This window comes from Patagioenas fasciata, chromosome 2 (genome assembly GCF_037038585.1).
Source record: "Patagioenas fasciata isolate bPatFas1 chromosome 2, bPatFas1.hap1, whole genome shotgun sequence".
NCBI lineage: Eukaryota > Metazoa > Chordata > Aves > Columbiformes > Columbidae > Patagioenas > Patagioenas fasciata.
The window spans coordinates 5,588,290-5,612,651 of record NC_092521.1 but is presented as its reverse complement, the minus strand read 5'-3'; the positions used below and the strand labels follow the sequence as shown (position 1 = coordinate 5,612,651).

The following is a 24,362-nucleotide window of genomic DNA, read 5'->3' as shown; positions in this document are numbered from 1 at the left end:
ACAAGCTTAAGTCCTGAGTGGCACCATGTAATTAGTGTGATTAGCACAGCCTGGGAACTTCTCCACAGGAAAATCAAAGGAGTTTTAATGAGTCTGAAGCACTCATTAAAAGAATGAAAACCTCCCTCTCTCCACTGGAAAAAAACCATCTTGATCAATGCTGCTGTGTGGTTGGAGCTTTGATAAAACCTAAAATGCTTTAAATGCTTTTAGGAAAAATTCTGCTTTAAATTTCGTCAGCAATGTTAGGAAGCAAAACCTGGAACTATATGATGTGGTGGGTTTTCTGTCAGCCAACAGAAAACTGAACTGTTGCACAGAAATATGAGGGAGCAGAGTGAAAAATCCCAAGGGGAGTCCACCATTTAACATCATTTTACAAGGAAAGTAATTTGACAAACCTTAACATGAAAATAAATATGGAAATGTCTGATGTGTTTCATTGTAGTTTTAGGTTTCTGAGCACCATATTGGCTGTGAAAATATTTGCCATCTGGGGTAAAGGCTCAGTTTGGTGTTTGCTGTGATCATTTAATAGAAATTCAGCCGCTTAAGAAGTGAATCAACCCCACCAGCTGCAGTTGAGTTATAAACCCCACGTTGGACAAAACCCATGGCCAGTGTTCAGTTCAGAAAAGAGATTGAAGTGCTGGAGCGGGTCCAGAGAAGAGCAACAAGACTGGGGAAGGGACTGGAACACAAGCCCTATGGGGAGAGGCTGAGGGAGCTGGGCTTGTTCGGTCTGGAGAAGAGGAGGCTTAGAGGTGAGCTCAGCACTCTCTAGAACTACCTGAAGGGCAGTTCTAGCCAGGGGGGGATTGGGCTCTTCTCCCAGGCACTCAGCAATAGGACAAGGGGCCATGGGCTTCAACTCTGCCAGGGGAAATTGAGGCTGGAGATTAGCAAGCAATTCTTTGCAGAGAGAGTGGTCAGCATTGGAATGGCTGCCCAGGGAGGTGCTGGACTCACCGGCCCTGGAGGTTTTTAAGCTGAGATTGGCCATGGGACTTAGTGCCATGATCTGGTCAATGGACTGGAGTTGGACCAAGGGTTGGACTGGATGATCTCTGAGGGCTTTTCCAACCCAGTCGATTCCCGGATTCTGTGATTCTGTATTTACCTGGTAATGGTTTGGCTGGACCATGTGCTGCGGACTGGGATAAAAGCCCTCGCTGGATCTCGGGCTGGGGTAACCGGGCCTGCTGGGCTGAAAGTGGAAAAGAGGCTTTAAAAACACTGAACTAAACCCAGAAAATTACTCTTTGGTGAGACAAACATTTACAGGTGGTGCCATCACAATAGCAAGCTCAAAAACCCCCTGAAATAACTATTCTCAAATGCCTAACACATTGCTTGGAAATGGAAGCGATGGAGTTGTTTGCTGGGTATGTCAGTAAATGTGAATTCTTTGGGCACATTTAATTTCTTGCACTAAATTACCAGCTCTGTTCACTTTAACTCTAAAAATAATATCAGCTAAGGACATAATTCATAAATCAAGTTTCCAGGTGCAATTTCAGCATCATCCCTAAATCGACAATCTGCAGTATATACAGTTTTGCTATTAATTTGTTGCTTTTGTGACAATGAATCCTTTCGCTTCCATCAGAAAACAAATCAAAGGGGTTTGTTCAGTGCGAATATTTCCACGTGTTACTCTGGGGACCAGAGTTTTGATAATTAACTTCTGTGGAACTAATTGCCTCAAAATGGAAGGTGCTTCTGATCATATTCTGAACGATAGGAATTCCCCACTACTGAAAGCAGTGATGTTGGAAAATGCTGCTCAGAACAATGTACTTTTACCTTCCAAGCAGTAGGGTTCTGTTATTTTGTTTGATATTAACCCCCAAAGGTACGTGTGTGTGTATATATATTTATATCTATATAAAAAATACAAATATATATATATATATATATCTCCTCATTCTGCCAATAGGCTCCTGCAGTCCTTTATCATCAATTTATTCTCATTCTGTACTAGGCCATTTTTTGGCTTAGGTTTCTAAGTGGTATCACTGTGAGATACCAGTAATTTCACACTACAAATTATGGTATCTGTGCATTATTTCACAACATATAGAAGTTTAAGGCCATAAAAATATAGTTTAAGCCCTATAAAGACCTGAAACTTGCACAATGAAATGCTGGAAGAGAAAACATAAGTTTTCATCATTAGAAAATGAAATAAGAAGAGATGCTTAAAATCCCTTAGCTATGAAATTTAACTTGTGCTAATATCATTAGTTTGCACAAAAAGCCTATACATTTCAATCTTAACACATATTTCGTCAAGTTCCAGTTTATACATCACACCCAAAGCTCTAATGGTGATAATTTCTAATATGGTGTAGCTCATATCATACATTAATTAAGGGTATTTATTCTTCATTTATTCGGATTAGCCCCAAAGCTTCAAGACCAAACAAATCCTTCAAATGAGTTTGTAATAATTAAGTAGCGTTTTGCTCCAATTCTGTAACTCAGAATATCATTTTTTAATATATACACCAAATCCTGACAGTTAATCTCAGATGACTAAACAGGCTGGTGGATTGGTTTCTGTTCTTTACCTCTGAAATGCAAATAACAATTTCCCTGCCCATATTTCTTGGTTGCCACAAAGCTACGGAAACACAGAACCGATCTATCAGGTACCAACCTGGTATGGGGAAATTAAACATAATAAACCCAAGCTGTTTTCACGCCAGTGACATCCAAACGGGACACATACGTAATGGAACAAAATCATTAACTAAAACACATTCTGTCCTCAGAAGCAAAGCCCTAATTTTCTGTCCAGAATAAGGAAAACGCAGTTGGTCGAAATCACGGGCGGTTTCAGAAACAGAAAATGGCTCGTGTGATATTACAGCGTGGCACGGAGAGCCGGGTCATGTCAGGCAAGGAGCAGATGATGACAAAATTGGCCAGAATTGGTTTGAACCAAGCCATCTAAGGAGGTTTTGAAGAAATAAATGGAGTTGTTATTATTATATATATTTAAACACAGACAATTTGCAGCGTTAGGTACCTTGGGAGGAGCTTCATCCGATCCTCCGGAGTCCCAGGACACTGTGACTTGTCGCCTGGATTCCATTCTCATCCGTTCCTCTTGCTGCAGCTTCTCTTCCTCCAGTATTGTACTAAGAAAAACACATTATATTCAAGTAAAACTCCAGTTTGGTCTCTAAGAAATGTGTCCCTAGAGCTCTCACATTTTCAGACTAACGAACATTATTTGACAAAGCGACCGAGCACTGAAACACAAACTTCTTTTCCTTATATTGCTCTGATTTCTGAAAATCAGCAGCGGGAAGAAATAGGATTTCCAGCGTGCTTTGAATAAAAGCAGCAGCACTGAGTTTTTAGAAAGCTGATCCTGCACCAAAATATTTCGCATGTTAACCATTCTTTTGATACGGAATTACACGCAGAAATCCTCAAAGATGGAGCAGTCGTTCTTCTCAAGCAAATAATCGACTGCAGCGCTGCGAAGGTGCAAAGCAAACTGAAAACGTTCTTGACTGAAACCCAACCATTGCTTCACATCATTGATTTACTTAAAACAAAGCCCAAAAATCCTATGTCTTCAGCTCTTACAGTTTAACCAGGAACAAAGCAATTCAGCCAAACAGAAATATCTGATGGTATTCACTCAGCTGCTAAATATTCAGGCCAAAATGCAACATTTTCAACAAAGCAGAAGAAAACCGAGTTTGCTACTTACCGCTGTTGTGCCTATTAAAGCAGACTGTTTGAAGTTCCCCGTGATCCGGCTGCCCCCGCAGCAGCCGCCTCCCCGTCCCGCTATGCGGATTATTAACCTTGGATATTTGCCATGTGCAAAATACCCAGAATGAAGCTTGGAAATAAGGAGCTGCAAAAATTCGCTAGAGCCGCACGTTACGCGGACGGTTTGGAAATGGGAGTGGGGTGGATTATTTCCATATCGCTCTACCCAGCGTCAAGATAATCCTGTAAAGAGCGATTTCAGCTTCTTTATCGCTCCGGTTTCAAGAAACAAAGCCGGGCTCTGGGTTTATAATCTGCTCTGTCTGCTAAATAACCACCCAGAATTACTCACGCAGGGGATGAGATCAACTGCAGCAATCTGGTTTAATCTTGGAACTTTACTGCTTGTTTCAAGCAGAAATTCCTGCTTGGAGACGAGAGCTTTGCTTTTCCTTACTCAGCCAAAACAAAAGAATCTCTGCCATTTAAAAGCAGAGAAGCCGTCTCGTCTCCCTGCAGCTGAACCGGGTTTATAAGCGTTGCTGCGATTTCAATCCATCATTGCTGAAGGAACACAAGAATGTGGAACAAAAACAAAATCGGACCAGCTATTTGCAGAAGTCACCCTGATATAAATGTCACGGCAACACAGCGACAGCCCAATGGAGGGAGCTAAAAAGAGCGAATCTTCTCATTTCCCCTTTCCTTGCCTTCAGAATAAGGAGAATGAAATAATTCCTATTTGAACTTAGCAAAAATAACCCCCACGGCTTTAGAGCTACGTCACACTTGAGATATTTGGGATGCATTTGTATGTAGCGTGAGAATCCGGCCAACGTGCGTCTGCAGCCATGAACCGTCATTGTGTATTTCAAGAAATAACCTCGAGTTGAAAAACCACAAAGAAACAACACAAAATACCCACCCAGACACTGAAGGAATAAACCACAGATCTTTAAGCAAGCTGGCAATAGGGTAGTTGCTCCAATCTGAGCAAAAGGAATGGAACAGGAGTGGGCTGAAGTTAGAGGTGGTTTATTGACAATTAAGGCATGTTAGTTTAATTCGTCCTGTTTTTATCATAAAAAGGAAGGAAACACCAACACCTACCTGCCTGGCTATCAAAGCCATTTCATACAATACCAGTCACTTCCATCATATTACTGGAAACGACAAATTTCTCCTGAAACGGTTTGTTTTATAGAATATGGGCTCAGCTTTTTGCCTGTGTCACCAGTGAGAAGCCCCAGCAGAATTTATACCGGGATGCCCTTGAATATCGCTGACAAGAACAGAAAATAGCAATGCCTCCGAGGAGCATCACTCGAAAATAAACCCCCCAAGACTATAAATGACTCACAGAAACGTCTCTTTGTTTTTCTGAAGCGAAGCCCAATCCATAGCCGGAGCAAGAACGTGCCAAGAGATATTTTTGACCTTTCCTCAGTACTATGAAACACGCTGAACAGTTTAGTAGAATATGCAGAAGGTCAGGGAAGTCAGATCTAGGCATACTTTCCCAAACTACGCGTATTTTTAGCAGCAAAGAGGAACGAGCAGAGAAGTGTTTCTATTGCAATGACTTCCCGTGCAAATCTTGGGGTAGGATACACAAATTTAATTCATCTTCCTGGGTAACTCCAATGAAAAATCTCAACCATTAAAAGTTTGCGGAATTGATAAAACTTACTTAATTGCCAAAGAATCTTTTTACTGACATTCGCCTGTGACACTGAAAAGGAAAAATTTTACTGGGAGCTCCAGTGGAGGATTATCCAAAATATTAAAACGTAACCTCTCATTTCCAAAGGAACAGCAATCCTGGTGGGAAGAAGCCAGAGAGTCGTGGTCAATGGGGCAGAGTCCAGCTGAGGCCTGGATCCAGTGCAGTGCCTCAGGGGTCAGTGCTGGGGCCGGGATTATTCAATATATTCATCAATGATTTGGATGAGGGAATAGAGTGACTGTCAGCAAGTTTGCTGGTGACACCAAGCTGGGAGGAGTGGCTGACACGGCAGAGGCTGTGCTGCCATCAGAGACCTGGACAGGCTGGAGAGTTGGGCGGGGAAACATTGAATGAAATAGAACAAGGGCAAGTGTAGAGTCTTGAATCTGGGCAGGAACAACCCCAGGTTCCAGTGTAAGTTGGGGAATGACCTATTAGAGAGCAGTGTAGGGGAAAGGGACCTGGGGGTCCTGGGGACAGCAGGGTGAGCATGAGCCAGCACTGGGCCCTTGTGGCCAGGAAGGCCAATGGTACCTGGGGTGGATTAGAAGGGGGTGGTCAGTAGGTCAGAGAGGTTCTCCTGCCCCTCTGCTCTGCCCTGGGGAGACCACACCTGGAATATTGTGTCCAGTTGTGGCCCCTCAGTTCCAGAAGGACAGGGAAGTGCTGGAGAGAGTCCAGCGCAGGGCAACAAAGATGCTGAAGGGAGTGGAGCATCTCCCGTGTGAGGAAAGGCTGAGGGAGCTGGGGCTCTGGAGCTGGAGAAGAGGAGACTGAGGGGTGACCTCATTCATGTTTACAGATATAGAAAGGGTGAGTGTCAGGAGGATGGAGCCAGGCTCTTCTCGGTGACAACCAATGATAGGACAAGGGGCAATGGGTACAAACTGGAACACAGGAGGTTCCACTTAAATATGAAAAGAAACCTCTTCCTCTGGAACCTGGGGTCGTTCCTGCCCAGATTCAAGACTCTACACTTGCCCTTGTTCTATTTCATTCAATGTTTCCCCGCCCAGCTCTCCAGCCTGTCCAGGTCTCTGATGGCAGCACAGCCCCTGCCGTGTCAGCCACTCCTCCCAGCTTGGTGTCACCAGCAAACTTGCTGACAGTCACTCTATTCCCTCATCCAAATCACTGATGAATATATTGAATAATCCCGGCCCCAGCACTGACCCCTGAGGCACTGCACTGGATCCAGGCCTCAACTGGACTCTGCCCCATTGACCACGACTCTCTGGCTTCTTCCCTTCAGCCAGTTCTCAGTCCACTCAGGGCACCACAACTCACAAACACAAGCCTGGACTAATAAGAAATTTGGTAATTACACAGGTGCTACCTTACCGATACACACCTGCAGCTATTGCAGATAGCAAAGAATAAATTAAATTTAATAACACGCATGTTTGAGATCGGCTATGGTTACAGCGAGTGTATAAACACAGTATAGTAAGTAGGCAGGATTCATTCTGAGAAAAGACACTAAAAAAATCGATATTGTGTGATTTGGGTGCATTAAACATTTTGCAAAGGGTCTTTTATATTATTTACCACGTCATGCAAGCCTAAATATCTCTTATAGACAAAATGAGCAAGGGAACACACGTTTCCTGATTAAAATAGCACAGATTGTAATTATGGTTTGGTCAGTGACAGAATCACAGAGCAGCAGGGAGCACCTCGCTTTCCTGACTTATTCTCACTTTCCTGACTTATTCTCAGTTTCCCGACTTATTCTGCATTTTGCCACCTTCCAAAACTGAAAAAGGGACCTTGGATGCGAGGAGGAATTAAATTTGCAAACCCACAATCCACTAATTGGTTTCTTCTTTTGCCGTGAATATGAACGCATCTCTATCCACCCCAGAAAGATCAAATGCTATAAAATATCAGGCCTTATTACCGATCTGATAACACTATATAAATTCTATAGAAGACAGCATCTTCGCATTGCGCAGGCAGCTGCAAATCCAGTTTGTGCAAAGCAGATGTTACTATGAAATGGGAAAGGCATCAAATAAAAAACAGAGAACACACAACCTCTCGTGCTATTTCAGACAGACTAAAGAAGGGGTTTTTTATCCCCAAAGCCACGAATGTTTTCTCTTTGAAACAGAGAGGAGCTGTATCACTGGCTTCAAGCAAACAAAGAGTCTGTTCTCAGCTCCAACAGATGAGCCTGGATGGGATCCAGACCGAGCAGCAGCAACACCACGCAGCAGAGGCCACCAGGGCAGCGACTTGTTTCCCCGAGCTCATGGGAACTGGAGTTCTGACACACAATCCTTGCCTCGCTGCCCGAGGCCGCCTCAGGATGAGCGTGGTGTCTGAATTCCAGGAGATAAAGGTCACCGCTTTGGAGAGGCAGAAAACTCCTTGCTTTGGTGAGAAGAGAGTGAAAACTGGATTTTAGGGTTGCTGTGGCCTCAGGAGAGAGCCTGTCCTCTCAACAATCTCCTCGCATGACTAGAGGAGCAACAAACCTCCTCCTCGGTGTGTTCCCCATCCAGAAGTAGAGAATCCTGTAGGTTGTAGGGACTCTGGGACACTGGGAGGAGTGGCTGACACGGCAGGGGCTGTGCTGCCATCCAGAGAATGGACAGGCTGGAGAGTTGGGCGGGGAAATACTGAATGAAATAGAACAAGGGCAAGTGTAGAGTCTTGGATCCGGGCAGGAACAACCCCAGGTTCCAGTGTAAGTTGGGAATGACCTATTAGAGAGCAGGGTAGGGGAAAGGGACCTGGGGGTCCTGGGGACAGCAGGGTGACCATGAGCCAGCACTGGGCCCTTGTGGCCAGGAAGGCCAATGGTACCTGGGGTGGATTAGAAGGGGGTGTTCAGTAGGTCAGAGAGGTTCTCCTGCCCCTCTGCTCTGCCCTGGGGATACCACACCTGGAATATTGTGTCCAGTTGTGGCCCCTCAGTTCCAGAAGGACAGGGAACTGCTGGAGAGAGTCCAGCGCAGGGCAACAAAGATGCTGAAGGGAGTGGAGCACAGGAGGTTCCACTTAAATCTGAGAAGAAACTTGTTCATGGTGAGGGTGGCAGAGCCTGGCCCAGGCTGCCCAGGGAGGTTGTGGAGTCTCCTTCTCTGCAGCCATTCAAACCCGCCTGGACACCTTCCTGTGGAACCTCAGCTGGGTGTTCCTGCTCCATGGGGGGATTGCACTGGATGAGCTTTCCAGGTCCCTTCCAACCCCTGACACTCTCTGATTCTGTGGCTCCCGGAGGACTCATGTCCCCTCTCCCGGTGACGTTGGGCTCCAGCACAGCGAGCTCAAGTTGCTCGGAGATTTTTCCAACCAAGGGTTCAAAGACTCCCAGCACAGAAAGTCCAGCGTCACTCCGAGTGACCCATCCCAGGGCTTAACCCCGACACTTTCTGTATCTCATGTGAATTCTCTTTGCTGGGTGTCAGGACCGCCGGTTCTTGCCCTTTGGCTGCACGTTTCTGAGCAGCACCAGGCTCTGGGACACTGGTTTATTCTGTTTATCCAGCAATACCTTCCACGTCTTTCACATTTTTTCCCCTCTCCCTCTATAGATTCATAAGGGGTTGCTCCATGCCAGCCAGCTGTACATGATCAGTGCCATCTGACGGCAGATTAAAAAGAATCCTACCCTTCCAAAGCCAAAGGAAAAAGCAAGTGATGGCCAATTTCCACCTATTACCCCAAATCCCTTTTCTCTTTTCCTTGCAATCCCTACCCAGCCCCAGAATTCCTTCCTTTGCAGCGAACTCCACACAGTCTAAAGCAGAAGAGCTACATCTTCCTCTTGTTATGGAAACTATCAGTTTCCACAGGTGCTCCTGGTGTAACAGATGGCGGAACAGTCTGACATTTTAAGAAATAGAAGAAAAAGCCTTAAAAGGTAGCTAAGATATCCATACAGTGACTCTAAAGTAGCATCATATTAAAAATTCCCCCTTTTAAAAACCAGCTATGAATTATCTTGTACCATGAACATCCAGCGACAGCACAAAATGACATTATGAAAATAAAACATGCCACGAAGCACAACACTGAAACTGAAGAATTTGCAATGAATTACAACAAGAGTGGATTTGCAATGTATGAGACCTACTTATTGTTAGCTTTAATTGACCCAGGCAAAATACATATTGATATCAATTGTGCCCGCACGGCAGCTCAGCGATGTTTCAGAGTTTAAATATCACTCCCGTTTTGTTGCTGGTGAAATGGATATGGAATAAATTATTGCAGAATAAACTAGGGTGTGAATTTAGATCGGTCTCAAAAGTGTGTGCTCACATTTAGTCCAAGATAAACACAAGGCAGCCTATATCCTGCTTTACGAAGGGCGAAGGAATTTCTAGCTAACGACGCTGCATTTATCGCAGGCGCCGCAATTGCGCAGCCGCAGCCGCCACAGGGCAGCCCAGGTGCTCTGGATGCTATGAAAATAACAGCGCTCAGCTGATGGTTCATTTATTTAAGACAGGACATTTCTACCCCAAAATTATACACCGCATGTAATCACTCTTCAATCCTTTTTGCTCCCTTCCCGAAAGATTGTAGTATATATTGCTAAAATTATAAGCAAATTGCTAGTAAAGTACTAAGATTTCTTGGGAGGGAAAGAAGGTGAGTCATATTTCCAGTTATCTATTTTCTAAGCCTATTTTTTTCCAATAGATAAGGTCCAGATTTCCGACCTGGCCTTCCAAAGATAAAACTTAATACATTGCGCCTTGCGTTTGCCATGCAAAGAAAAGACTCTAACAGACGATACAGCAAAAAAAAAGAACAAGGAAACGGCCTTTCAGCGGTATAATAAACCCTACCTGAGTTGTGCTTTAAGTTCTGTAAACCTGGGTCGTCTACTGGGGTCGTACGCCCAGCACTTGGTCATAAGGCTGTAGAGGGTGGGAGGGCAGTTTGGAGGCATTGGGAGCCGCTCACCGTTCTCGATCCGCCCAATCACATCATTGTTCTTCACTCCCTGGAAGGGCTTTACCCCGTGCATGAGGATCTCCCACATACACACACCTGGGAAAAACACACGTAAGAATATTCACCGATGTCAGCGAACGGAAAAAAGAACCAAATCTTCCATTTTGTGCGGTGATTTCTTCTAAAATCCGTAGCGAAGGAATCGGTTCTGACTTACCGGGCAGGATCGCGCACACGGTATCAACCTCAGCTATTTATGAGGAATCACGACCGGTTCCCCGTTCCGCCGCCTTCTACCTCCCGTAAATCACGGCGCTTGCTCATATTCAAATCTCCTTTTTCTACGACCCGTGTTTGCTTTTCCCTCTGCCCAGTTCCAACTGGCTTGTTAGGACACGCCGAGCGTGTTTTAACCCTGGCGCCCATCCACATTTTTCTGCGCTGAAACTATGTAATAGATCAGTTTCTGTTGAAACTGGGTTAAAAGCGCACATGGAAAAATGGTCTGTGGGTTTAGGGCTGCCCAGAATGTTCCACAGGCTTCATTTTGCCGACTAGGGAGTTTTGTTCAAACTACCATAAACCTGCTAAAATTCACATACCTAAAAACATTCAGATTTTATTTTGTAAAGAGGGTGAACCCTTAACTTGTCTGTCCTGCTTTTATTTTAAGTCTCATGGTCTTTTTTCCCCCCACAACATCTTTGCTCTGTCCAGACCAGCAGTTTGGACCAGTTTGAGCACAGATGGGCACATTGACTTGTATATTAAAAAGACCAAGGCTTCAGGATATTCCCATTTACCCTTATTTTTAACCATCTTCTGGTCATATTTTGTAAGCTAGCAAGAGTTACAAAAGACTAATAAGTGGGAATTTAGCATTAAAGACCTGGAAACAGGACATAGCGTAGGCTGATTTATGCATTAAGCAAGGACGCAGGCCTATCACCATAGATGTGAAAATATAGAATAGAAATAGCAAATAACAACAGTATGATAAAAATCAGAGGGAAAAAAACCTGAATTACAGAAAGTACAGTAAAAATAGTGGAAAATTATTGGAAATCCTTCATTTACAGTTAAAATGAAGCGCTGAACTTGTCCGATAGGACGCTGAAGAACTGCACCACGCGGTGTTCACTCACCAAACATCCAGACATCGCTGGCCGAGGTGAACCGTCGGAAGTTGATTGACTCCGGAGCCATCCATTTGATGGGTAATTTTCCTTTGGAAGCTACAGGGAAAGCAAGACAAGGGGTTTATTCCTCCTACTGAGCTCAAGCATCGATTTTTGTCCTTGGGGAAATAATTCATAGGCAAACCCCATCTCTTGAATTTTGGACAAGAGATTTCTGCACTGTCTCACCGGTTTGGCCAGTGTCCTCTATCTAAATATTGAGACTGATTGAGCTCCTTCAAGGTTTCAATGAATTCTTATTTCCAGATGCAATTATTACAGTTAAGCGACTGGCAGCAAATCCGAAATCTCAGCGAGGGTGTAGGTGTTTGAGTTTTATAATGATTCATTAAGAACTGGAGGTTGGTTGGTGTTACGCAAAGAGAAAAAAGAACCAACAGCACCCAAAATAATCCCCCAAACCTCCCAATAAAGCCCCCAAAAGCACGACAAGGAATAATCACACCAACAGCGTTCCCCTTCTCCTCTCAGAAATTAAAATGATGCTACAGAGATCCCAGTGATATGAAACAAATGAAACGAGGAAACATAACGGAGCGTAAGGGGAAAGATAAGAGATTTTAAAATGTATGACTGGAACTAGAAATATATTGAAGATGAGATTTATGAATACGTGGTTTCACAATATACACCAGATTCAAAATGCTGCTGTTTGTAGTCTACATGCAATCTCTGCTCTCCTGCTGTGTTTCCCATCTAACAGGCACTGCAGGACACTTCGGAGCCACTCACCATCAGCCTTCCATCCAAAATAGGGGGAAAATTCCATCCAAAACAGGGGAAAAAGGACTTTTCAGGAGTTCAAGGACTTTTTCTTACTCAATCTCCCTAGTCCGGTGGCATCTGATGTGTGCGGTATACAATGACAGCACCAACTCCAAAGGTATCTGTAGGTACGCTGAACTCACCATAGGCTACTTATATACCATGAATATAAATATGATCTCAAACAGGCCTCAAATGTGGATAGGCTTCTAAAAACCCTGAAGGAAGCACTGTAAGTTTGTCCTAAAAAGTGGTATTTTACCTACACATGAATTTCCTTCTTCTTGCAACTTAAACCAGACTTTGTGATTCTTCTTTAGCGCACATGTAGGAATATACAGCCATCTGCTCCATTCTTGAATAGTTTGCTTTTTTACACAACAGGTAAACCAAGAATATCTGTTTGATTCCTTTTGACAGCAAACCCAGTATTGTGAGAAGCAACTGTGCCAACTCACCTTTATAGTACGTGCTGTCTTCCATGTATCGGGATAAACCGAAGTCACCCAATTTCACACAGTCAGTGGCAGACACCAGCACATTTCTAGCAGCAATATCCCTGCCAAACATTATTTGTAGTCATGTAAACATTTAAAGTGGTGAAATATCATTTAAAAAAATATATATTAAAACCCAGAAGTATCAAATGCTTTTGACTGAACTGAGTTGGTAAGGAACTTGTTTAAGATCTTAGTCTGAAGCTTCCTAATAAGCAGCTCGTATTTCAGCGATGCCACAGGGATTATATTTATATTTAATGATTATTTAATGATTATATTTAATGAAATATAACAACGGCAAATGTAGAGTCTTGTATCTGGGCAGGAACAACCCCAGGTTCCAGTAGAAGTTGGGGAACGACCTATTAGAGAGCAGTGTAGGGGAAAGGGACCTGGGGGTCCTGGGGACAGCAGGGTGACCATGAGCCAGCACTGGGTCCTTGTGGCCAGGAAGGCCAATGGTACCTGGGGTGGGTTAGAAGGGGGTGGTCAGTAGGTCAGAGAGGTTCTCCTGCCCCTCTACTCTGCCCTGGGGAGACCACATCTGGAATATTGTGTCCAGTTGTGGCCCCTCAGTTCCAGAAGGACAGGGAACTGCTGGAGAGAGTCCAGCGCAGGGCAACAAAGATGCTGAAGGGAGTGGAGCATCTCCCGTGTGAGGAAAGGCTGAGGGAGCTGGGGCTCTGGAGCTGGAGGAGACTGAGGGGTGACCTCATTCATGTTTACAGATATAGAAAGGGTGAGTGTCAGGAGGATGGAGCCAGGCTCTTCTCGGTGACAACCAATGATAGGACAAGGGGCAATGGGTACAAACTGGAACACAAAAGGTTCCACTAAAATCTGAGAAGCAACTTGTTCCTGGTGAGGGTGTCAGAGCCTGGCCCAGGCTGCCCAGGGAGGTTGTGGAGTCTCCTTCTCTGCAGACATTCAAACCCGCCTGGACACCTTCCTGTGGAACCTCAGCTGGGTGTTCCTGCTCCATGGGGGGATTGCACTGGATGAGCTTTCCAGGGCCCTTCCAACCCCTGACATTCTGGGATTTTGTGATTATGAAAAGACCTGCGGGCGTTTTTCTCCTGCATTTTCCCAGGTGTGTCTGTAGGTTCTGGATTTCTGTAGGGTTGAGTCAGTATTGACACATTTAGCCCTGAGCAGTGAACTAAGTGCAGCAAACTGAGCCGCGCTGCTTCCTTCCAGTTCCCTGCGGCACTAGTAAGTTGTAGTTTGAAATTGTATTGCTAGAGTTAAAATAAACAGCTCCTTGGCCAAAATTCAAGTATCTGTAACAATACGGGTCTGTTATTTACCTACCTGATACTTAGATAAACACGTATTTGTATGCACACTATATAAAACACAAAGAATTTGAATAGAAGTATTTAAACGCAAATAAAAAGCTCAAGTTCCAAATTAAATGGGACATGATAACTGGAGCGCTGTGAACTTTGAATTGCACACAGCAGGAGGCCAAAGCCAGGATTTTCTCCCTAGAAAGCTCGTGTTCAAATTTTAGGGAATACAACTCAAAACACATCTAGAAGGAAATCGAGGTTTGCTTTCTGGTTAAGCAAGTTCCTGTATATTATTAATACTTTGTTTTCCCTGTTCTTTACTTAAGAAGGGGGATGCCCCTTGGTTTGCTAAGACTCCACTTGCCTCCCAGCTTTTAAAACAGTATTGTAATCAAAAAGCTGAAATCTGATTAAAATCCGAGTCAATCTCGGATCGGGCCAGTAGGCGTCACTCTTGAAAAGGGCCTAATTTTGGTGGCTGTGTCTGAAACAAACTGACATAACTCTGGTAATCCAGGACACCTCGGGTTCCCCAGGTTTCACGTAGCTACATGTAAAAATACACACACATATATATGTATAATCTCTTACCTATGTACAAATCTTTTGCTCTCTAAGTAGGCAAGTGCTGTGCTAAGCTGGTAAGCGTAGAGTATCAGAGAAGCCAGATCCAAGCTGTATTTTCTTACTTGCAAGAACGATCGCAACTTGAAAAGAAGGAAAGAAGTTAGGAGGGAAAAAACACAACATTTCAACAAGGTGTATCTCAAATGGCAAAGCTGACATGAGAATCAATGAGCATGTTTTTGGCCTAAATAATTTCCGAACAAAATGTTACATGGACAAGCCTAACACTGATTAGATCAGTATTGTGTTGGCAGTGTTCATTTTAATCTACGTTTCCTACAACAAGTGGATTTAGCTCAGAGTAGCAGATATCAATGCAGAATTTGTATAAGCTGTATTCCAAGTTAGGACCTCATGGAAGTGGCACTAGAGTCTCCTTATAAATTAAAAAAAGGCTTTGAAAAGTGATTTGGGCACTGGAAAGGAAATAATTTGTTGAAAGAAAATGACTTCTCCACTACAGGTTTTTTGCCTTTCTTTTTCTTTTCTTGGACAGTATGTTGCAATTTGATAATTACGATGAATACATTGCAAAGCAGCATGAAGTATCACTTCAGCTCACGTTTTCAGAAATCGATCATAAAAACTGAAATCTAGTTGCCTTTAAACCATTCATCCAAGAGAAATAATAATGAGGAAAGTCATCTTATCTAAGGTGCAGAGACTACAGACAAAAACGCTCAGAAATTGAGTGTTCCAAGGGAAAACACAGTATTAGTCGGAAGAAGAAAAGATGGAGCACATAATTTCACTTCTAGAAGGTACCGTGGTTTAAATGATATCACATTATCGTCCTCTTGACACAGGTCATGCTCTCGCTCTGGAATAGCAATTGAATTCTCTGAAAGCTATGACTGAATGGCTTCGGTATGAGCTGATGCAGCTCTCTCGGTGGAGGAGTCAGGTCAAATTCTGACACTCCTGGTCCTGAGCCCATAATTCTACAATCAAGGATGATTTTTGAGGAGAGCGCCTTGCGTTAGTATTGAGAAGCCATTTTTTCAGCCTTTTGTAAAGGCATCTGTGAGCTAAAAAAGACCAAAGATACAGGAGGACTTTTCATACCTCTCCAAGGGTACAGAGCTCCATGATTATCCAAACCGGGTTTTCCGTAATGACTCCAATGAGCTTCACAATGTGAGGATGATCAAACTGGCGCATTGTTACTAATAGGAAAAGCAGAAAGTCAACGTGTTATACATCAAAACTAAACAACTGTTTAAGAATCATTCAGTCTATGACTTAACTTCTCAGTCTCGGCAGTGCAGTCACAGTATATTTTAAGCAATAAGACATACAAACCATAGAACGGTTTGGGTTGGAAGGTACCTTAAAGATCATCACTTCCAGCCCCTGCCACGGGCAGGGACACCACATCTCCTGGCCTGTCATACAGAACCACAGAGTGCTGGGGCTCCTTCCACAACCCCAAGTGTATTTGGTGGGTTAAATGAAGCATACATCCTTAATTTAATCTTGACAAACATCCTTCATTTTGGGTCACAACAACCCCAGGCAGCGCTACAGGCTCAGGGAAGAGTGGCTGGAAAGTGCCTGGGGGAAAAGGACCTGGGGGTGTTGGTGACAGCGGCTGAACATGAGCCAGTGTGTGTCCAGGTGGCCAAGAGGCCACCAGCATCCTGGTTTGTGTCAGGAATAGTGTGGCCAGCAGAACTAGGGCAGTGACCGTCCCCCTATCCTGGGCACTGGGGAGGCCAAACCTCAAATCCTGGGGTCAGTTTTGGGCCCCTCATGCCAAGAAAGCCCTGGAGGTGCTGGAGTGAGTTGAGAGAAGGGAACAGAGTTGGAGCACAAGTGTGATGGGAGCGGCTGAGGGACCTGGGGGATTCAGCTGGAGAACAGGAGCTGAGGGGAGACCTTCTGATCTCTGAACTGCCTGAAAGGAGCTTGGAGCATGGAGGGGGTTGGGCTCTTCTCCCAGGTAACAAGTGACAGGATGAGAGGAAATGGCCTCAAGTTGCACCAGGAGTAGTTACGATCGGATATTAAGAAAAATTTCCTCACAGAAAGGTTTGTTGGGCATTGGAACAGGCTGCCCAGGGCAGTGATGGAGTCACCATCCCTGGAGGGGTTTGAAAGGCATTTAGATGAGGTTCTTAGGGACATGGTTTAGTGCCAGAGTCAGGTTATAGTTGGACTCGATGATCTTAAGAGTCTCTTCCAACCAAGATGATTCTGTGATTCTATGATTCCATCTTTCACCTGGGCCCCAGGGGCACCACAGACGTCTCTAAGAACTGGGTCTGGTCCCCACATTGGGCCTTTTGTTCCCCACAGAAGAGTCTCCTGTGACAATGACCCATCTTTTCTCCTTCATGGAAGTGGTTTTGATGAAGGGCACAGGCCGAGTTAACCTCAGCAACCTCGGTGATTCTACGATTTACAGTTTGTAGCGTCAAAACAAATACACGGTAATCATCCAACTGGAAAGTCTCCTAAAACTGGAGAAGAATAAAACCCACTATCTTTTGGCTTTTAAATAATCAGAAGCCCAAACAAGCAGGTTTTTCTGGATTCCTGTTCTGCTGAACTCTGAATTCCACTTCTGCTCACTGGTCCACAAGAGCTGTATAACCAACACATCTTGCAACACCAAAAACCCCAAGGAAGATCCTTGGACAACGCTGTTTATAAGACCTGGTGTTACAACAGTTCAATAACATGTTTTCCTCCAAAGAAACTTGCACAGGCAAACTTCAGAGAACATATTCTTTAAAATATTAATGCATTATGAATAATAAAGGAGAAAAATCACTAAAACAAGCAATCCTGTCAATGACACACCTTCATGCATTAACAGAAATGAATAAATAATATGGTGATTGCTAAAATACTACACAGAATTGAAGTTGGATTCCTTAACCATTCAGTTCCCCTCTTCCAATTTGGAGTAAATGGAATTTCAGAGAGCAAAGCTATTTCTGGTACCTCGAAAATTGCTAAACTGGTTTATCTGAACCCTGTCTTAGTATTAAACTCTTGGTAAATAAAGTGTATATTCCACACAAACCCCTATTATTCAGCTTTTCGCTTCTCTTGGGTTAATCTAACTCAATGCAATTTACAACGTCTTATAACACGGAACTGTTGCTTCATTGATGTGAAAAAGAAGCAGAAATACAGTTTTAATTACCAAAGCATCAGAAAGGCCATTAACGCAAATAGTTTTGTATCATACAGCCTTACCAGTTTCAAATATAAAATACTCCAGAAATTAATTTAATGACTGTTGGCTGACAAGCTCACAAATTCAGAAAGGTAGGAGAGTTTTACATCATTCTGCCATTTACCAAAGATCAATAAAAACGTCCTCAAACCAAGTGGTTTGTACTTTATTTGCATATACAAACGCATCAATAGCAATATTCTGCTATGCAAAAATGGGCAGGAATGCAGAGACAGGTGCTGCTTGCATAATCATTTTCTTCCATTTACCTTTTATTCTCAGGTGTTGCAAAAATCAATACTTAATCTTTTTAACTTTGGAAACGTCACCACAAGCAAACAACTAAAACCTGACAACACTTCAATAGCGCTAATATGAAAACGTTAGGAAATAAATGTCTTAATTCAGTGAAATAACCAACTTTCCCCCTTTGGATATTGGATTTGGGCCTTTTGAAGAGTGCTCTCAAAAACCAGGAGGCAGCATCTTTGGAGAGATTTTGCAATGTGAAGACAAACGAGAAAGGTAACGGATGGGAATTAGAATTCAAAAAGGCAAAAAATTACAAGAACTACTAAATCAAAATTGAAAAGCACTATTTATCTGTCTACAATGTGGGCATTTCCTAATCTGTCAAGCTCAAAGCATAATAAGGAGCGTTCAATGAGCAATTATTTTCTACATTGTTAGGAGACAGCAGCCCACCTTTGACTGCTAAGTTATTACTACAAGCAATGGTATTTACTTTTCCAACAGCTAGGAATGTAATGGGAAAAAATTACAGTCATTTCAGAACAACCTGACATCTAAGAATAAGAACCTATTAGTTATGAACACAGATTTTTTGGAGCAATTAGAAAAGAATCCTTGAACAAAGGAAAAGTGGATAAAAGTATACTGTAACACCTGGCCATAAGCAAATCATTTATTGATATAGCACAATACCCTGTATGAGAATTATCCATAAACAACAGCAGAGGATAACAGGCAAAAATGAAGGCCTAAGTCTCAAATCTTAATTTGCTAACAAAACCAAGCAGTAGAGAAAACAGCGCCTACAGGTGGGTGTCCAGGCGGGTTTGAATGTCTGCAGAGAAGGAGACTCCACAACCTCCCTGGGCAGCCTGGGCCAGGCTCTGCCACCCTCACCATGAAGAAGTTGCTTCTCAAGTTTAAGTGGAACCTCCTGTGTTCCAGTTTGTACCCATTGCCCCTTGTCCTATCATTGGTTGTCACCGAGAAGAGCCTGGCTCCATCCTCCTGACACTCACCCTTTCTATATCTGTAACCATGAATGAGGTCACCCCTCAGTCTCCTCTTCTCCAGCTCCAGAGCCCCAGCTCCCTCAGCCTTTCCTCACACGGGAGATGCTCCACTCCCTTCAGCATCTTTGTTGCCCTGCGCTGGACTCTCTGCAGCAGTTCCCTGTCCTTCTGGAACTGAGGGGCCACAACTGGACACAATATTCCATCTGGAATATTATTGAAGTGTTCTGTTGGTATTTATCATCTGTGAGCGATTATTTAGAAAACCGATTTATCCCATTAGAATCCTTAACTCTGAATTTTCAAAGCGGTTCTTAGACGTATCATTCTTAGTTACGACTTTCTAAAGGAACACACTGACACAACCACCACATTTTAAGAAATTCATTAAGGAGAAAGAAGGAAATCAGGGTATTTTAATACTCACAGGCTTCTTGCAAGAACTTTTCTCGAACGCTGTCGGAGGTGCAGTTTTTACACGTTTTGATGGCGACGGCCATAGCTGGATTCTCCTGAAAGACATCATTGAGAAATAACTGAGATACGGCCCTTTGAAAGCTGAGTCCTTCAAAATTCAAGCAAAACCACTTTGGCAAAAATCATTATTAACTAAACTCTTTAGATAAGCAATTAAATTTTGAAAGCTTTGATTTGAAAATATTATAATCAAGAGACACAGTGTGCAGCATTTACATCTAACGCACCGAGGAAATATTTAATGCTTCAAACTACGCTAAATCCTACAGGAATTACGACAAAAAGTAATAAGTTTAACTGAATAAGACTGTAAACTTTTTGTGTTGCTAAGGATGGTAAATTCTTGGCGGTATTTAGCATACAAGTCGATGTATGCGTGAAAGCCACACTTGGCTTATCTGGAAAGCCAAATAAAGGACTTCTTGTGGCTCTTGCTGAGCGATAGTTTTGAATTCAAACTATACAAAGGCAAGTAAAACAAACTTTTTACATATTAGCTTCACAATCACTTCAAGCTTCAAACTCAGTTAAGCAGAACACAGCATCTGCAACCAGCAAAGACTTCAGACTTGATTCTTTTCCTGCTCTATAAGAAATGGGGCAGAGTCCAGTTGAGGCCTGGATCTAGAGCAGTGCCTCAGGGGTCAGTGCTGGGGCCGGGATTATTCAATATATTCATCAATGATTTGGATGAGGGAATAGAGTGACTGTCAGCAAGTTTGCCGGTGACACCAAGCTGGGAGGAGTGGCTGACACGGCAGAGGCTGTGCTGCCATCAGAGACCTGGACAGGCTGGAGAGTTGGGCGGGGAAACATTGAATGAAATAGAACAAGGGCAAGTGTAGAGTCTTGAATCTGGGCAGGAACAACCCCAGGTTCCAGTGTAAGCTGGGGATGAGCTATTAGAGAGCAGTGTGGGGGAAAGGGACCTGGGGGTCCTGGGGACAGCAGGGTGAGCATGAGCCAGCACTGGGCCCTTGTGGCCAGGAAGGCCAATGGTACCTGGGGTGGGTTAGAAGGGGGTGGTCAGTAGGTCAGAGAGGTTCTCCTGCCCCTCTGCTCTGCCCTGGGGAGACCACACCTGGAATATTGTGTCCAGTTGTGGCCCCTCAGTTCCAGAAGGACAGGGAACTGCTGCAGAGAGTCCAGCGCAGGGCAACAAAGATGCTGAAGGGAGTGGAGCATCTCCCATGTGAGGAAAGGCTGAGGGAGCTGGGGCTCTGGAGCTGGAGGAGAGGAGACTGAGGGGTGACCTCATTCATGGTTACAGATATAGAAAGGGTGAGTGTCAGGATGATGGAGCCAGGCTTTTCTCGGTGACAACCAATAATAGGACAAGGGGTAATGGGTTCAAACTGGAACACAGGAGGTTCCACTTAAATTTGAGAAGCAACTTGTTCATGGTGAGGGTGGCAGAGCCTGGCCCAGGCTGCCCAGGGGGGTTGTGGAGTCTCCTTCTCTGCAGACATTCAAACCCGCCTGGACACCTTCCTGTGGAACCTCAGCTGGGTGTTCCTGCTCCATGGGGGGATTGCACTGGATGAGCTTTCCAGGTCCCTTCCAACCCCTGACATCCTGGGATTCAGTGGATGTAAAATACTGTGATTCTGTGAAATGGGGTTATAGGAGCAGAGAAACTACTCTGGAGCTCGTTTTCCACGTATCTGCAATATTCTCTACACGCTGATTATTCTGAAAAATAAATCGCAAAGTCCATTTTTATTTTGCAATGAATGGGGACAAAGGAGATTTTTCAGACTGAAATTTGAGCTCGCAGAACGAGAGGCCAGAAATCTCCCCTATATTTTTACATGCAAGCTGCAAATATACGAGGATGGAAACACTATCAGTGTTATTATAACCAATGTTTTACCTATTGGAGGACTCCTTCCGAAATTTTACATTACACGCTGTGACTATGATATTAAAATTTAATGATAATACCTTTCTGTAGTTCCTTCACATGCTTAAGTGTCTTAAGTGTAAAATTTTATTAACAGAAGTAATCAGCAGGCTTAAAAAGCCATTTAAAAACATACCAGACACAGGATGACTGAATAAAAATCTGTTTTCTAATTCAATGGATGCAGACAGAATTTTCAAAACAGACCCTAAGAAAATGGGTCTTTAATGGGTTTTATAGACGGATCCGCTGTGCCCCAAGCCCAGTGAAATGTTACTCCTCGAGTACTCCTGTTAACTCGGATTAAATGCAAAATAAATCAGAACTGCTTTTCTAAATGATGTATTAGAACAGACTTCGAACCTGTCCGAAATATCTAACATTTATCTGTATTTATGTACTTCAATATCGCCTTAGAGTTTGATTTCTTTAACCCACTGAGCCCACATGCCAACCAGATGTTTATGGGAAACCATGTTTCTGAAGTCACAACCGGTCTGTTGTCCACACGTCTCGAAAATCCAGACTGAATTCCTTCAAATGAGAAATAAATCTTCACTTTACACCCCCACAATTACTTTGTTATAAGCCTGTAATTGGTGGAAATGGAATAATTTTCCAGCTTGCTCTTGCTTTACGCCACAAACTGAATTTCTCATCCATTTAAAGTGCAATCTACTACTACCCTGGAGCTTGTTTTCCACCTATCTGAAACACGGCAAATATTCTCTACATGCTGATTATCAATCGCAAAGTCCATTTTGAGCTGTTCTGGAAGATCCAGACCGAGGTATCTAAGGAATAGATATAATTAAATGTTTGAACTAGAAGGGTTTATTGCTCATTTCCATTTGTGAAGTGATGCTTACCGGACTCATGTAAACTCCTTGGTGCACGTCTCCAAATTGGCCTTCACCGATGCAGCGCCCCAGTTCGATTCGCTCCCTTTGGATTTCATAATCTCTGGCTATAAGGATACAACGCGCTTCAAACATTAAACTTCCGATGAATGGCAACGAAATCATCCCCAAGATACAGAAACTCCAAGTAAGTCACTCAAATGTCTCGCGTGTCACTAAGATTAACGTTTGCCGCACACCAACCTATACAAACGCTGAATGCACACAGTGGAAGCCTCTTAAACTAAGTGTTTCAATTAAAGCAATGACAAAGGGATTGTGACATTTAACTGGCTAAATTAACTGCTATGTATTATTTATTTCAAGGCAACAGCCACAAGTGAATCCTTAATTATATCCGCGAAAAGACAAAGACAACCAATAGCCCAGGGTGATGTTGATATTAAACCCAGTTGAAGAGAAATCCACTGTGTGGTATTTTAGATCTTGGCACCATCAAACGAGCCCCGAGAACTTTTAAAGAGGTAACTGCAAGGAACAAAATGCACAAGCGAGAACACGGTAAATAAAGCTACAAGGAAAGAGCGAAATTTTGGGTGCACGACATTGCTGGAATTGGAGTCCAATTGATCGGTTTGGCGGATTGATGCAATTTTGTTAACTCTGTGGTTCACCAGTGATAACAATGGCTCAGTACTTTGGCAAAGCATTTAACCAATTGCAACTGAATCACTTCATTTGCAATTTTATTTCTAGCAGACGTGGAAAAATATTCCAGGAGGAGCAGAAAAGCATGTGCAGGATATGTTTTCACCTCTACCAACCAGCTGATTAGTTTCTTCATTAATACTAAAGAAATAACATCATCTAGAGCCGGATAACAAAGCCATCAATGCCTTTTTCAATTCTGATTTTTCAAGTACTGCATTTTCCTCTTTAAAATCCCAAAGCTGACTGGTTTAACTACAAATGATGTTTATTAAATGAAAGAGAACAGTCAACTGAAAAATGTCACGTCATTCCAAACCGCAAGCATTCAGGGATGGGGAAAAGGGGCTCCTGTTACCTTCATCTATTCCATAGCTTTCTGCAGTGCAAGTAAGAGAAAAATCAAATGCTTACTTAGAGCTTCTTAAAATCAAGACAAGGAGAAACATATTTGTTATAAAAAGAAAGAAATATAGCGATGCGATATTAAATTTACAGCAGCAGAAGTCACGGGTCTGTTCTCGTGATCTGTCCTGAGCTGAACACTCCAGTTCACTTCAACCCAGCAAAGAATTGAATGTATTTCACCTCTACAGCCCATCGTGGGCTGGGAATGGGAGGAATACCATTCAGTACAAGTTATTCAATGAGAATTTCAATTACAATATTAGGGGAATTAAAAAATCACACAAATTAATACATGAAGAAAAAAGAAAGGCTATAATTTAGCACCCTGACATTATTTTAGTGGACTCATGTAAGACATTGGTTATTTCTGGAAAACATATATCCCTGCTTTTCAAACACTTATATCCCGATATATATGTTTTTCAACACATATATTCTTGCTTTTCAGGTATTTTCCACAGTAGTGGAAATCATGTTGAGAACACGGATCATGAAAAGTTCCCAGCACAGGGTGAACTCCCAACGTGTGGTTCTGCTGGTTTAGAGCCATCACCCCCACTCAGCTGAACCAAAAGGGGCATTTTTGGAGCTCTGAGCATCAACCCATTGTCTATTTCTAGAGAAATCCCTGGCTGCCCAAACACAACTGTAATTTGGACACAAAACTCTTCAAGTCCCCAAACTAGACTTTGGCATTGAATTCGTTTGCCATGAGGGTTTAAGAATAGAACGCAAATACGCCATATTTTTGCGACTTGAAAGATGAAGACTCGGAAGAACTTTGCATTTGGATTTT

The 24,362-nt window shown here is 43.2% G+C and overlaps 1 protein-coding gene across 11 annotated transcripts in view; it reads right to left on the bottom strand.

Moving 5' to 3' along the window:
• The window catches only part of PTK2 (protein tyrosine kinase 2), a 197,378-nt gene that overhangs the window by 24,001 nt on the left and 149,015 nt on the right, over positions 1 to 24,362 (bottom strand). For 5 of the 11 annotated variants that reach the window (XM_065830925.2, XM_071803769.1, XM_065830921.2 and 2 more), the window contains 10 exons: positions 23,517 to 23,537; positions 22,460 to 22,557; positions 19,638 to 19,722; positions 15,824 to 15,924; positions 14,723 to 14,838; positions 12,798 to 12,898; positions 11,521 to 11,610; positions 10,267 to 10,471; positions 3,035 to 3,146; positions 1,121 to 1,207 (listed from right to left, as the gene is read on the bottom strand). In XM_065830925.2, coding sequence (XP_065686997.1) covers positions 1,121 to 1,207; positions 3,035 to 3,146; positions 10,267 to 10,471; positions 11,521 to 11,610; positions 12,798 to 12,898; positions 14,723 to 14,838; positions 15,824 to 15,924; positions 19,638 to 19,722; positions 22,460 to 22,557; positions 23,517 to 23,537 — 1,016 coding nt within the window. Of the gene's footprint in view, positions 1 to 1,120; positions 1,208 to 3,034; positions 3,147 to 3,730; positions 4,436 to 10,266; positions 10,472 to 10,592; positions 10,760 to 11,520; positions 11,611 to 12,797; positions 12,899 to 14,722; positions 14,839 to 15,823; positions 15,925 to 19,637; positions 19,723 to 22,459; positions 22,558 to 23,516; positions 23,538 to 24,362 lie in introns of those variants that run through there. The other 6 variants (XM_065830923.2, XM_071803768.1, XM_065830924.2 and 3 more) reach the window with 3 other exon arrangements.